General features: G+C 43.7%; 1 protein-coding gene across 1 annotated transcript in view; it reads right to left on the reverse strand.

Annotated features, from left to right (window-relative positions):
• Positions 1-3,476: 3,476 nt before the first annotated feature.
• KCNK5 (potassium two pore domain channel subfamily K member 5) overlaps positions 3,477-15,075 on the reverse strand; it is a 29,210-nt gene continuing 17,611 nt past the window's right edge. Inside the window, exons 2-5 of the mRNA XM_073556290.1 lie at positions 10,825-10,936; positions 10,416-10,582; positions 8,646-8,814; positions 3,477-8,018 (exon numbers count right to left, since the gene is read on the reverse strand). Of these exons, the coding sequence (XP_073412391.1) occupies positions 7,213-8,018; positions 8,646-8,814; positions 10,416-10,582; positions 10,825-10,936 (1,254 nt within the window). The 3' untranslated portion in view covers positions 3,477-7,212. The remainder of the gene's footprint in view (positions 8,019-8,645; positions 8,815-10,415; positions 10,583-10,824; positions 10,937-15,075) is intronic.

Genomic DNA, 15,075 nt, shown 5'->3' on the forward strand with positions numbered 1-15,075 from the left:
GGCCCTCCAGGACTCCTCTCCAGAGGGGGAGGACGGGAACCCGGAGCCGGAAATTGCGGACAGGGTTGTTGGGACACAGGAGGTCGCTGAGTCTTCTTCTCGGGGGGCACATAATAGGTCCTCTGAGGGGTGGGGGTGACTACCTCAGGACCACCAGACAAGGGCCAGAGTGTTTGTAAGGAGAGAATGAATGAGTCTGTTTGTCTTAAGCGCACTAAAAGCTCATCATTGTCGGAGGAGGAGGGTGAAGCTGTTAGGGGTGGGAAGAAAAAGGCTATCTAATTCAACCAATCTTGATGGCGGCACCCACCCCTTTGACGCTGGCATCCATCAATGTATCCAGCATAAAGTCAGAAGCAGCAAGGTACACGGTCTTTCATTTTCTCGGCCAACTTGACACCGACATTTTGTTTTTGCAGGAAACCAGGTTGACTGACCTATCAACCATGCATAAAGCAAGGCGGGAGTGGAGGCATGGGCCCTCCTACTGGTCTCTTGCGGCCGAGCCGTATAGCGGGTGGTGGTCCTTTTTTAAGACCGCAGCGGTTGAATGCAGATGATTCATCAAATTAGAAATGGAAAGATTCTTGATCCCAGATGTCTCCATGGGGGGACAGGAGCTTTTGCTCATTAATATCTACGGTCCCCAATCCAAGTGGGACCACAAATGTCTCCTCCTGAAGATCAAACCGAGTTGGCATGTGGTCTTTGGAGGAGATTCCAACAATGTCACAAAACCCTGTGATAGAGGAGGATCCGGAGACCGGCTGCCTTACAATAAACAGGATAGTAAGTGAGGCACGCCTAGAGGATGTCCATATCCGGCACAACACAGGCAGCACTGGATTCACCTTTTTTAGAGGTAGTCAGTGCAGGTCTAGGATAGACAGGTTTTATTTGAAGGAGTAGACCGTCTCCTCGCCGTTGTCCGTTGTGGAGGTGGAGTTCTCCGATCACTGCCACTGGGCAGTGGCGCGCGGTGATTCCTCCATCTCCAGTTACCCGCCAATAGCCGCACTGCACTGCCGCAAGTATCAGTGCGCGGGGGCCGCCAGGGTGTGCTCAGTCCCAGTAGTCAGAACACGTATCAGTGCATGGTATCCGGCGAGCGAGGCTAGGAAGCAGAGCAAGAGTCCTCCTCTGCTCCTCCTGCAACAAAGTACCGGATCGCGGCTCTTGATCTCCCCAGTTCGGGGAAGCGGCTGCTTTTTTAACAACCGGTTCCAACGAACGAACGCGAGAACCCGGCTGAATCCCACCCCTGGTTTCAACAGCGGTGATAAGAGACTGATCTGGCCCGGCCCCACCTAGGGATAAACTTTGGGTCCTGATCCTAACTCGGAGAATTCCTGAACTTGGCCAGAGCTGGTGGCGGGAAACTGTGTGTTTATATACTGTATAGTGAAAATATATACATATAAAAAATTGTTAATTTTGTATATTGTGTTGTATTTCGGTTTGTTGTAGTGTGAATGTGGTGGTGTAAGGGGGTGGCTGTAAGGTAAGGCGGTGGGACCAGCAGGTATTTGTTGTGTTTGCGGTGTTGTATAATATTCAGTTTATATTGTATATAGGACGGTGTGAATGTAGTTTGGGGTTGTATATAATAGTATGAATGAAGCTGGGCCGGGGGTCTTACATGATTTTATACTATTTAACGGTATTCATGTAGTTACGGTTATTTTGTTTCTTCCCTTTAGTTTCGTTTTCTTTATTTTGTTTATTTTATTTGAATTTTTCTTTTTTTTTATCCTGTTTAGTAGGTTGAGAACTTTCCTCCATTTTGTTTCCTTTTCTGGTTTATTTTTTTGTGACGTGCCGGATTTTGTCATCCGATTGGAGTTTGGTTCTTTTGTTCTGTTTTATCCTGTGATGTATTTATATATAATAAAAAAGACCTACCACCTATTACTCCCTGTTATCTGCCACTACCAATCTCTGCTGTCTATGAGCGGTCACGCATGACCCCTGCCAGCAATTCCGCTGCTTTGATTCCACTTCCGGTCTTCTTTGATGACAAGCAATCACTGCCAGCGTCATGCAGTAGCACAGCCGGCTGCCTATCAGTAGGACATTGGCAGAGATGCTCTGTCAACAGAGAAAAGAAAAAGCTGCTCTCTCGATTTGATGTCAACAGATCCGGCAGAATCGCCGGCAGGAGTGGTCTGTGACCACTTGTAAGTGGCAGAGATGGCACCATCCTGGCCCCGATGCAGCAGACCGCAAGCCCTGATCCCACCGCCGCTGTAGGAGGAATTATGCGGTTATGCTTCTCATTTAAGCCAATAAAGCTGTGTTTGCTCTCTTCCGTCCACAGGACATTCTTCCAGTTGCTTCTGGCTTGTCCATGTGCTCTTTACAAACTGCAGATGAGCAGCCATGAACACCATCATTTTTCAATGTCCTCCTGATAACGGACTCATGAACATTAGCTAATATGAGAGGCCTTTAGTTGTTTAGAGGTGACCTTAGGTTTCTCTATAACCTTGTGAACAATTACTGTTGAGGACAGTGTCACACAAGCTTGTATCATCTCCTACGAGACGAGAGCATTGGGTGGATTATGCAAATCAAACTGATCATAATGTGATCCGATTCTCTCAAATGAGGAGAAGACGGTGAAAAATCATTTCTCCATCTTGTCAGTCTGTGGAAATCAGACGTCAGAGTGCAATGCGACGTTTTATTGTATTGCACTTAGACCGATCTAATGGTCGTCTGCACAAGCCCTTATTCTCGGAGTAATCTTCGTTGGTTGCAGCTCATAATGCTCGTGAATTTCCTCCATTTTTTCACAAACTTACTGTGGATTGACGGAGCTGGTTTGTCACTAGTGCTGACCGAACGTCCTCAGATAATGCATCATCTGAGCACGCTCGGGTGCTAGCTGAGTGACTTCAGCATGCTCAAATTATATGTTCGAGACCGCGCGGTTGCATTTATCGTGGGTGTTAGACAATTCCTGCATGTGTCGCAGCTGTCTAACAAACTTTGATGGATTACCAGTCTAGGGGCAGCATAATGTAGGGGCAGAGACCCCAATTCTGATGATGTGTCTGCTTCCTGTTATTTTTGATAAAAATCAGTTATGTGCTGCAGGTCTAACAGTGCTCTGAATGCTGAGCCCTGTATAACTCTGCCCACACCAGTGACTGGCAGCTCGCTCCCCCTGTACAGTGTACACAGATCTACCAGTGGTGAGGCTGGACTACAGGTCAGCAGGATTACTAGTCCTCTAGAGATAAAAATCACATAGCAGTGTATTATCAAAATGGCAGCAATCAGCCCAGTGACATCGCTGGACGCAGGGTCTCTGCCCCTACCTTTTGCTGTTCGCCTATTAGATGGCAAAAATCTGGGCACAGATTCTCTTTAAGTCAGTTTAAACTACAGTAAATGAGGCTTGTTAAGAACATCATGGGTTAATAACCCAATACAAACATCAGGATAAGGCTCCAAAATAAATACTCAAGACATCGGTATCAAATTTTTTTTATTGAAAAATATTAAAATAAATTACATTATTTTACATAAAAGTAGCGGGATATTTACATACAACTAGTCCAGGACAAGACGGTCGAGGACTACACCAAGGAAGACATTGTACTTGGGGTGGGGTTCACAGAAATTTGGGGAAATCTGGAAATGGCAGAAGTGTCATCAGAAAAGGACTTATTGTTTAAGTTACGTTTGTCTGCTAAAAAGTGTTTTTTCCTCCATATCACAGTCTGAATTTTAAAAAAACAGTTGCAATTTTTTTTTGCACTGGGGCGTTATCTACACTCATTCCTGGTTGTTTCAGGAAACACAGGTACATTAGCTGCAATGAACAGACATCAGTGTATTGAAGCATCTAATGAGCGTGTGCTAAGGTCATTGTGATTCGAGGGGAAGGATGTGAGCTGTGACAACCATCGTGAATGATGGATCCTGTGTTACCAGTTGTATATAGGTGTCAGTCATTGTATAGGAGGAGGAGGTGAGCTGTGATATCACCTATTGTGAATGGTGGATTCGGTGTTATCAGCTATGTATAAAAAGGTACAGGATGTGGTGGAGGCGAGCTGTGACATCTATTGTGAATGATGAATTCTAAATGAGTCATTGAAATCCCATCACTGCCAATAAGGATACTGCTATAAACTCTTCTTGAGAAAAAAAAAAAAAAAAAAAAAAAAAACGCGAGTACAAATTCAAAATAAAGGATGGAATCTCCAGCGCTGGACTTCAGTTAAAAATACATCATTTATTGTAAATTCTTAAAATCGAACATAAAAAAGTATGGATAAGGACATACAGGCAGATGGGGTCTCTGGTGGTCTCCAACCAACGCGTTTCGACCTAGAGGGTCTTTCTCATGGTTCACCATGAATTTACAATAAATGATGTATTTTTAACTGAAGTCCAGCGCTGGAGATTCCATCCTTTATTTTGCGTCAGTCAACGCCCCTGATCAAGGTGACTCCGTGCGCAGGAGGATTATGGATCGCAACCGAGACTGGTGAGCTGACCTCCCTTCATTTTCCCTATCCTTCTATAATTACAAATTCAAAAAAAGCCCCAATGGCCAGTGTGAAAATTGCAAGGTTTTTTTTTTTTTTAATTTATTTTTTTTAGTGCATGTAACATGAAATTTTTACAGTTTGGAAAACGTTTGTGAATTTTAATGATACGATCGACATCAATTATCTCAAACACAGAAAGAAGGAGGCAACAAGCAGTGGCCACCGCCAGCGTCCCCCAGGATATCCAGACCCGTCACATTGGTACGAGGCGGACTCCGCGCGGCTCTCTATCCCATTCATTAGATCAGTGTCAGCTCATACAAGGCGGAAGCCTCAGAATTGGGAGTGTAGAACAATCAATCGATCAGGTGATCAGTGCTAATTACTTTCTGCAAAGTAAGGTCAAGAGATCGACAACCCGATCAATTTCACTTTCTAGGACCCTTATTATCGGCCATGCAAGACCCATAATGAAGAGCCGCCATAGTAATTATCCAAAACCATTCAATATGCGCCATATAACCGAACTGAGCAGCCGTGACAATGTGCAACATCCAACCAGGGAGTGTTTCCGATCAGGATGGATCGACCGTCACATAAACCCACAGTACAACAATGCCACCAGTCTCCCAAAAAAAGGGTGACATTGCAAGATGAAGGAGTGATTCCCCAAATGAGGGCGACTGAAACACTGTAACGCGATGACAATCAAAACTATCATCAGAGCGAAGCTGCCGCCCGCGTACCTGTAATGTGGAGGGCGTAGTCCATGAACGACACCCCACATCTACCCGATCTCGTCACAGTGATTAGGTCCAAACACAATACACACACAAAAAAAAAAAAAAAAGGGGAAAGATGAAGTTGGGGGGGGGGGGGGGTGATAGTCACTAGCAGCAGGTTCATGGATTAATGGGGTTCTATATACAGAATTGTACAGGACGGGGACCTTCTCTGTAGGAATTAGAAACACCTACAGACCTCTACATAACATGTGGAAGCACGCGATGGCCGTCAATGGCCCTTTGACATCTATACACATGAAGAAATGTCCATTTAAAAATAAAATTGTGACAGTCCCATATAACAGACTGACAGCAGTGGTGTCTATAGGACGAGCACGAGCTGCTACAATGTAGAAACTGTGCTGTAACACTGTCTCGAGTGTAACCAGCGGATAGACGCGGCGTGCAGACTCACAATGTAACCTCATCTCTGAAGGCAGATTTGGAATAGAATGAAAAAAAAAAAAAAAAAAAAAAAGTCAAGAATATTTAGGACACGCATGACACCAACTATACTCAACTCCTGCCACAATTAAGAGCGACTGTTTCATCATCTTAATAAAAATGGGTAAAATTGCAAAGTGCCTGTACTTCTGTCAGGATCACCGGTGCAGAGGTAACGTTACCTCTGTCAGCAGAATCAGAGAGCACATTCCAGAATAACGGCTCAAACAGATCGCTGACCCCAACTGTCAATCATCAGGAGCGCAGCATCCCCCATGGACAAGCAGGCAGCTGGGAGGCTCCTGAAGGGAGAAGGTGATCCACCTCTTAAAGACATTTGTGTATTTGAATAAACTTAAAAGGGATTTGATCAATTTTTTGAAAAAAAAAAAAAGTTGTGCAAGTTATGGTAAATTCTTGGCAATTCCAGCGCCCATTCTCAGGTGCTCCCTGCCAGTGATCACATGCATTCTACTACGGCTAATCTCTGGCCTCAGCAACGATGCTCGGCCGCAGCGTTGGAAGATTCAAGTGTACGATCCATTACCAACTGAGAGCAACATAAAAACACATCAAAATAACACAAATAATCAATTAACGAGACATTGGCACATCAAGAAAACAGATTGTAGCTCCAGGTCAAATATTCCAGCTGCTTACGAAGGAGGAGCAGAAGCCAGGCTCTACAGCAAGTGTTTCGGGTCGAGTGCAGGTGGAGACATTTATAAAAACTACTTGTATTAAAAAAAGGTTCCTAACCCTAAAAGTTAAAAATAAAAAGACAAAACTTAAGTAAAAAAAAGCTTCAATGGTTTTTCGTTTGGAATGGTCCACAATTCCACCAACCAACGGCCCTCAAAACATCTAGCAGGACAGCATGAGTGTCAGCATTAGCGCAGGAGGTCACATTATTATTTACGGGTATAAATAGTTTTAAAATCTTACGACACTCTGAGAACTATGACCTTGCCTAATCAAATAAATAAAAATGGTCCATCATTTTTTTTCTTCACGTAGACATGTCAGTAGATAAAAACGGTATATGCCAGTATATTATCAGAAGACCGAGTGACTAAAAAAACAAAAATGGACATATATACAAGAAGTCCACAGACCTAGTAAAATTCAAGTATCTTCATGGAGGAAATAAAATGGACACAGAAGGCAGGAGAAATCCAAAGTCTGACGTGCACAGTCTGAAGATGGTAGGATTTCACCAACCAACACCTTCAGAAAGAAAAACTCACTCTTGTTCAGTTTTTTTTTCCTACGTTAATCTTACAAAAGTCCAGTGCAAGAATGAGGCAACAAGCGATACACCATCAGCTCCAGATTAGCCTTGGAAACATCTACAGGCTGTTGACCCAATCGGAGGACCTCGTTATCAACCAGATCCGTCAAAAAACAATACCACAACAGTCTTAGATTTCGCCTAAGGAACACGAGTCCAAGAAGAACCAGTCTGGTCATGGGTCGGGTCACGTTTCTCCCTTACTCATTATATTGTACTCATTCAGAAGTTGTTCGTACGGAACAGAAACCTCAATATCATTACTGGAAAACGAAGATTCGTCCAGACACGTAAATGTATCCAGCCCAGTGGGAGTCTCGGGGTCCTCAATATTTTCCTCTATAGAAGATTTAGACTTTTCTTCATCTTCAGAGTTATCTCCATCTTCTTCCTCCTCCTCTTCCTCCTCATTAACAAAGGTTATGTTGTTCTGAAAAATCAAGGGTTTATAATCCTTCGACTCCCAAGGTTCTCCTTCCTCTTCGCTGATCCGATCTAGCTGGTTGATGAAAATGGTGGCTTCTTTGTCCTGGAGGGGCTTTACGCCATTCTCTTTTTCCTGACTGTTAGAGAAGGTTACAGCATCGTAGCCATAGCCGTTGCGTTTAGTGTAGACCACCATCATATCCTTGCCTTTATTTGGCACGTTACCAGGAAGATCCCCGTTTAGTATTCTGTCGCCACCGTTCTTTAATCCATTTTTGCCGATCTGTTTAATTAAATCATTATAAGTTTCCTCTTTCCTACACAGGAAACTTAAGATGTTGACCTCCTTCGAATTCGCCATTGGCATTTGCTTGTCCCTTTTTGCCCGTGGGTCATTTTCAAAGGGCCCTTTTCTTTTTTTACGTCTCTTTTTAATAGCTTTGTGGACCTCCACGAACATGCTGACCTTCCAGTTCACAAACAAGGACAGCCAGGCCAAGCCGAGGTAAATCCAGATCTCCACAAAATATCTGTAAAGGGGACCGTACGTCACCTTTGGATTCACACCTGATAGAAAAAAAGAAAGTATTGGATATAATAATATGAAGTATTATGTAAATCATATACTCTTCAAACTTTAGCAGACAACCCCCGATCTGCCCATGATCCCCAAGCCTTCAGGGAGCACTTAGTGTGAACATCCCCTACAACAGACCCTTCTCTGAAGGACACAGTTACAATATGATACATTGTGTCGTGCTGTGAACTGTTACAGGTCAGTCAAAAGTGAAGAACCAAAGTCTCCGCCCACGAGGATCTCTTAAGTTGGAGATTTGTGCAGGGAATGCAGGAAGGAAGATAGAAGTACCAATCCTAATTAGTTATGGAGTATAGTATCGTCATAAATAGATATTTAAAGGAATGAGCCATACGTTCTCCCAACAGATGTTCCAAAAAAAAAAAAAAAAAAAACCCCACACAACTCAGCATAAAGGGTATGGGAGGGGGAACACTTAACTGAGGCCTTTGGGGACGGTGAATATGTTAAATAGTATTTTGTATGGGAGAACGGTGACGTAACTGAAAATAGGATGTCCAATAGTTGGTTATAATGGACATAAAGGAGTGATGGGATCTCAATGGAGGAGGTTTGGAGACAATGTTTGGATGCTGTGGAATTCACATAGAACAAACCTGCTACGTAGTCTCCAAAGCCAATGGTGGTGATGGTGATGAAAGAGAAGTAGAGACCCTCGATGTAGTTCCACCCTTCTGTCCTCATGAAGATTAATGGAGGAATGACGAAGTGGACCACGACACCCCATAAGATGAAGATGGCCGTGCAGGTGATCTGAGCTTTTCTCTGTAGGGAAATAGAGAGGAAATTACAGGTTTACTCTTCATACTAGTAAAAGTCAACGTTGTGCAAGAAACCATGCTGCGGCCAAACGTAAACCAGGTGATTGGGGTCTGCCACACGGCGACTGGAAGGGGCCGGAGTGTCACTTAAGCTACGGAAACATGAATTCACCATCCCTTATGTAATGACCGGACAATGCCTTTATATACATTTTCTGCACAATCAGCTGCTTTTACAAAGTTCCTGCACAGACTGCAAACTAAATGCTACAATCAGCAAGTTTTAGATTAAAAAAAAAAAAAACCAACACCCTAAACCGCTGCCGAGAGGAGAACAGAAAGTCACGAGATGTATATGCTGCAAGTAGCCGACTACAGACACCGAACCCGCAACAGACTGCAGCTTCAAGAAGTTTTCACCTTCTTATAAAATTACAATTAACAGCTCCGAGTTTCTATGAAATGCTACCATTATTCTCCAGAGCTGCATTCACTATTCTGTAGGCTTCAGGGCCCAACGTTCACAGTATTCCCACAGTCATCTGAAATAATAAAAACTAACTGCCCCCCATTGCATTCTATGAGCACAGAATACACTTTTAGGATTGCCCTTCAGCAGCTTGCCGACCGTTTCCAATATTAACCAACACAATAGTGATGACAGCTCTGAGGTACAACTCCGAATGTAACTCAAGACCAGTACAGGATAAGTAATGTAATGTACAGTGGCTTTTAAAAGTAATCATCCCCCCTGCAGTTGTGTTTTGCTACCTTTATTTTTATTGAGAAGCAAATAAATTGGACTAAATTACTGAAAACTTCAGTGTGCAGAACTATTCATCCTCAAGTCAGTACTTTGTAGAGCCTCCTTTTAAGTCACTTTTGATGAGTCTCTATGAGCTTTCCACATCTTGTCACTGGGATTTTTGCTCATTCCTCAATGTGAAACGTTATAAGTTTCTTCTGGTGAACAGCGATTTTCAAGTCTGACTACAGACTCTCCATTAAATTAATGTCTCGGCCACTCCAGAACATTTGCATGTTTCCCCTTAAGCCACTCGAGTGTTGATTTAGCAGGATGCTTTGGGTCAGTCTTGTTGCAAAGTGAACCTCCATCCCAGTCTCAAATCACTAACAAACAGGTTTTGCTCAAGAATATGGCTGTATTTTGTACTATCCATCTTCCCCTCAACTCAGACCATTTTTCCAGGTCCCTGCCACCAAAAGACATCCCCACAGTAGGATGCTGCCACCACCATGTTTCACTGTGGGGATGGTGTTCTTGGTGATTAACGGTGTTGGTTTGGCACCAGACATAGCCTTTATATGTACAAGAGTACTTTTGCAAGCCACTGTATATACACATAGTGAAGGCACCGGCACAATAGTGAATGCAGCTCTGGGGTATAATACAGGATGTAACTCAGGATCAGTAATGTCTGTACACAGTGACTGCACCAGCAGAATGGTAAGTGCAGCTATGGGGTAGAACACAGGACAAGTTCCCACTTTAGCCGACTCATGGCTGTACACACCTGCCTTCTTTCTTATATTGAGAAAATTATTAAAACAGCGCCTCTAGTGGCCAAACAAAGGATTTCTTACCAGAGTGACTCCTTTTTTGGTGAGAAACTGGCCCAATCTTTTTGCTCGTCCGGCAAAGAACTTCCCCAAGGAGCTGATCCAGGTCAGGCACAGCGGCACCCCGAATAATCCATAGAATATACAGAAGAGCCGCCCGGCTGACGTCTTTGGAGCGATATTACCGTAACCTGGAGGAGAAAAACGGTAAAACCCAATAAACACACTGCTCACTCAGGCGTTATTCTTCCCTGAACTTGCTCAGTAGACACCGGGGGCCATTGTCCTTCATAGGAACAGAACCCCAGGGCTCCACGGGACCTTCTTGTCCCCAGTATGGTGGGGTACATCAACCAGCCATAAGCAAGGTGTCCACAATCTAGACATTTCCCATAAGGCTCCGTCTGCCCCATATCTGTGGCCCCCCACTCACCGATTGTAGTGATGACTGTGGCTGCGAAAATCACGGCGTTCGCCCAGTTCCAGTTGTTGAAGGTAGTGTTCCCGGTGATCGTCACACCTTGACCAGCAGCATTGGAAACCGTCTGCAGAGAGAAACACAGGAAAAGTTCTAGTGCAAGCTATTATTCTCCTCTATCAGCCACTTAAGTCCGATGGATCCTTAAACAATATATGTTGGGGGGGGGAAAAATCACCAGATCCGGCCAGTGACCCCTGGTCTATGTGCGCGACTCGTAGTGAGCAGAGCTCTTCCACATCATGGAAACTCCTTTCAAATTTTATTTCTTTTTGCAAAATCCTAAATTTTGACATTCAGATTAACCCCTTATACCTTGCATTTCCTGGAATGTGATAAAGAAGGATTACAAGACAACACATGGAGACCGAGTGCTCAAGCACCTGACACCGACCTCATGGCACACGTGCCATCAAACAAGATGACCTCCAGGCTCCTCCAAGTACTTGACCCACAGTTTCTAAGGGCCGTTGGATGAAGCTTTTCATTTCCTCCTCATCCTAGTTCAGAGACTGGAAAATCAATTTAGGACTCATGGAAAACAATCATGAGTCCAGATGTGGAAGAAAAAGTCTCTTGGGTTTTAGAGCAGCAAAGACAAAAAAAAAAAAATTCTGGCTATTGCCCTTCTATATGGCAAATGTTGGTCTGTCCCACATCAGGGGGTCTAAGGGACTACAGGACAGAACAAGAAACCCGTGGAGGACGTGTATTCTGCACCATGGAGCTTAACATAGATTACTTTGCTTTGACGCAATGGGATCAAATTTAGAAACTATTTTGATGTTTATGATTATCCGGATGCTTCTGAATAAAGTTGTGTAAACAGACAAATAATGGGCTCATGGGAAGGACAAAACAAACCTACAAGCAAGTTAGCTGCCCAGGCTCATCTTCAGAGGAAGAAAAAAAAAGAAAAAAAAAAAAAAAGGAAAAATGTCTTAATCGTAAAAGGAAGCATGCAAAAATGAGAAGCCCTCCATAGACCACACACACCCACTGATGACATCATAGCCATGTCCAATCTCTTCAGAAATCAAATTCCTGCCATAGAGAACACTATTACTGTAAGATGTGATGGCCACAAATTTTGAGTCCCACTACCTTTATGATCCCATTCCACCTTGGTCAGATGTAGTACAAGAATATTTTGGTGCTTCTCTTACTAAGAGAAATGAAATGTTCCTAGTCAGTTGCTTAATTTCTGCAGTCAAGACTCACATGGCTGATAAGCAGCTAGTTTGGTCTGAATTTTGGCTTCAGGTTTCCAATCTTGGTGTTGCAGCAGACCCCATTACGGTTCCACATATAAAACTTTCCATGTCTCCTTGACTTTGTCCCAACTCTACTTAGGGGACAAAAGGCAAAAATGAGACTTTATTGGGAAGTACGAAAATGGTGCCTTGTTTTTTTTTTTTAAATGCACAGAAATCCTGTAATTTCTCTGTATGCTTAAGCCTTCATTATGACATCTGCACAGCAGGCGGAGGTCTGCACAGCGGCTGTTCTCTTAAAAGTTTATGGTTAAGTAGCTGTAATCTGTTAACCTCATTTTATAGGGAGCTGACAGCTTCTTATTGTGGATTCTGTATAATGAGGGAAAGGCATGGGAATGTAAGGAGAGGTGTACAGGTGACGCAGGAAGCATCTCCCATGCATAGGATCTTCTGTAAGCACATTGTATGAAAAAAAAAAAAATATATATCTAAGTTCTCATACAGGTAAAAGTCCAGCGATCATTTCAAGATTAACAAATGATCAAAGTCCATAGAGTGAAACCTGATGTCTGAGAGCTTAGAAAGTTTCTTAATTTATATTTGATCTGATAAAATTACCGAATATCCTACAACAGGCCTGACAGTCCATCCAAAAACGGCAGCAGCATTCTCCAGCCTTCCTTACTAATCACCGGAACTGGCAGAGCCCACACCTCACAGTCATCAGGATCCTTTCCTCCTGAAGGCTGAACCCGAAGAGTCCAGTTGATACCATCAGGATCGCAGTAGCTCCCCTCAACAGTACCAGGACCTGCAGAGTCCTCTTTAATAGCAATGGGCCCCACAGACGCCCCCACAACAGGACCATGACTGTACATTTATCCGTCTACTTTTGAATTTGCTGCCAAAAGGCAAGAAGCTAGCCTTGCCCTGTAGATGCCATAACAAACTGCTGGGTGAGGCTGCAGAGGACACAATGCCCTCTGTGCCAGGGATCATAGTAACATTCCTTATCTCCCGGCCACATGTGGTTACAGTCATTTTTCCATCAAGATGGTCTGTATAAGGATTGAATCAATCAGCTCTATAGAACTCCCATAGATAATCTGATAAGATTTAATGTCTCCCACAAGGGCGCTCCACCACAGACACTGTCATGGCCACCGCAAGCTTCTACATACAGGAGCCTATAGCCGGCAGCTCCACAGACAGCTCATTGCAGGCCACGTCTGACATCTCAGGCACGCAAACAGCTGGCTGCCTCTCTGTCTTCAGGCTTCTCGTTATGTAATAGAGCAAATTCCTGCTGTAAAAAGCCCCTCTGGGGCCAGAAATGAAGTGGGGGATCAAAAAACATGGATGAAGCAGATTTATCATCACCAGCTGCAAGGAGACGGCTCCGCAAGATGGACGATTAATAGGGCGTTAATAGGATCGAATAAATCAACTGTGAGCGAGCGAAAGGCTGAATCACTGCCAAAACGTCACTGTGAGGAAACTTACGAATAAGGAGGTTCAAGGGCACTTCTTTCAGAGTATCTCTGATGTTGAATCAGTTGATATTTTATAGGCTAGGTAAAATACAAAATTTTATAAAAAAAAAAAAAAAAAAGTGCGTTTTGGCCATGTAGGCCTTCATCAGGTGTGAGGAAACTTACTAAACATGGATTTGGGATTTTATATGGAAGAAAAACCCATAAATGTTTATGTATAAATAGGGTCTAAGAAGTAAGGTTTCTCCTTGCGGAGAGTGACATGCCAGCTGTGGCTTGTCAAGGTAAGGAGACTTATTCGCCGTGCAATGCTCCTCTGGGAAAATAATATGCAAATTGCCTCTTCAGAAAGAAAGAGGACTTTTACTCTACAGCGCCACCTATTGGTAGTAGCGATCCTACAAGTCACAATCAACCCTTTAACGAGTCTTGTAGTAGGACTTAGGATACAAGCCAAATCAGAATCTCAATTTGCAGACACGGTGTTTCGAGCTGTTGGCTCTCGTCAGTGCAAAGTATGAGATCTGATTTGGCAAGGTGAGAGGCTCTGGACTAGGGTCCAAGAAGTAAGGTTTCTCCTTGCGGAGAGTGACATGCCAGCTGTGGCTTGTCAAGGTATATAGGTGGCGCTGTAGAGTAAAAGTCCTCTTTCTTTCTGAAGAGGCAATTTGCATATTATTTTCCCAGGGGAGCATTGCACGGCGAATAAGTCTCCTTACCTTGACAAGCCACAGCTGGCATGTCACTCTCCGCAAGGAGAAACCTTACTTCTTAGACCCTAGTCCAGAGCCTCTCACCTTGCCAAATCAGATCTCATACTTTGCACTGACGAGAGCCAACAGCTCGAAACACCGTGTCTGCAAATTGAGATTCTGATTTGGCTTGTATCCTAAGTCCTACTACAAGACTCGTTAAAGGGTTGATTGTGACTTGTAGGATCGCTACTACCAATAGGTGGCGCTGTAGAGTAAAAGTCCTCTTTCTGAAGAGGCAATTTGCATATGTATAAATAGTCTTTACAAACATTTATGGAGGCATTAAATGACTCAATTAAGATCAAAGCAGAGCAAATGGCTCAGCCGGACTGTCACATGACACAAAAAGTGGCATGATCTATAAATTGTGCTTGTGCCAGAGCTACAACCCACCGTCAGCACCACAGGGCATAAAAGTGGCGGTCAGAGGGTATATACTCGTGTATGCACCACTGCCTACTCCAGTCTGATCACTGCACAACCACAAGACCCAGAATAACTCACTGATACAACGCGTTTCAGGCCAGGTCCGCAGGAACGTGCGCACTCAGCGGTTAATAATGTGTCATGCCCGGACGTGATCAGCACCAGGTTAATGAATGACCCATCAGCCTTGAATGTCATCACCGGGCTGATAAATAAAAAGGGAGAGCAAATATTTTTACTTTAAAAAAAGTATAAAGACAAGCGAAGAAAAAAAAAAATCCCAGACAGGAAAAATATGGCAAGTATCCAGCAAGA

Source organism: Dendrobates tinctorius, unplaced genomic scaffold (assembly GCF_039654945.1).
Source record: "Dendrobates tinctorius isolate UK_male_01 unplaced genomic scaffold, ASM3965494v1 ptg000232l, whole genome shotgun sequence".
NCBI classification, from domain to species: domain Eukaryota; kingdom Metazoa; phylum Chordata; class Amphibia; order Anura; family Dendrobatidae; genus Dendrobates; species Dendrobates tinctorius.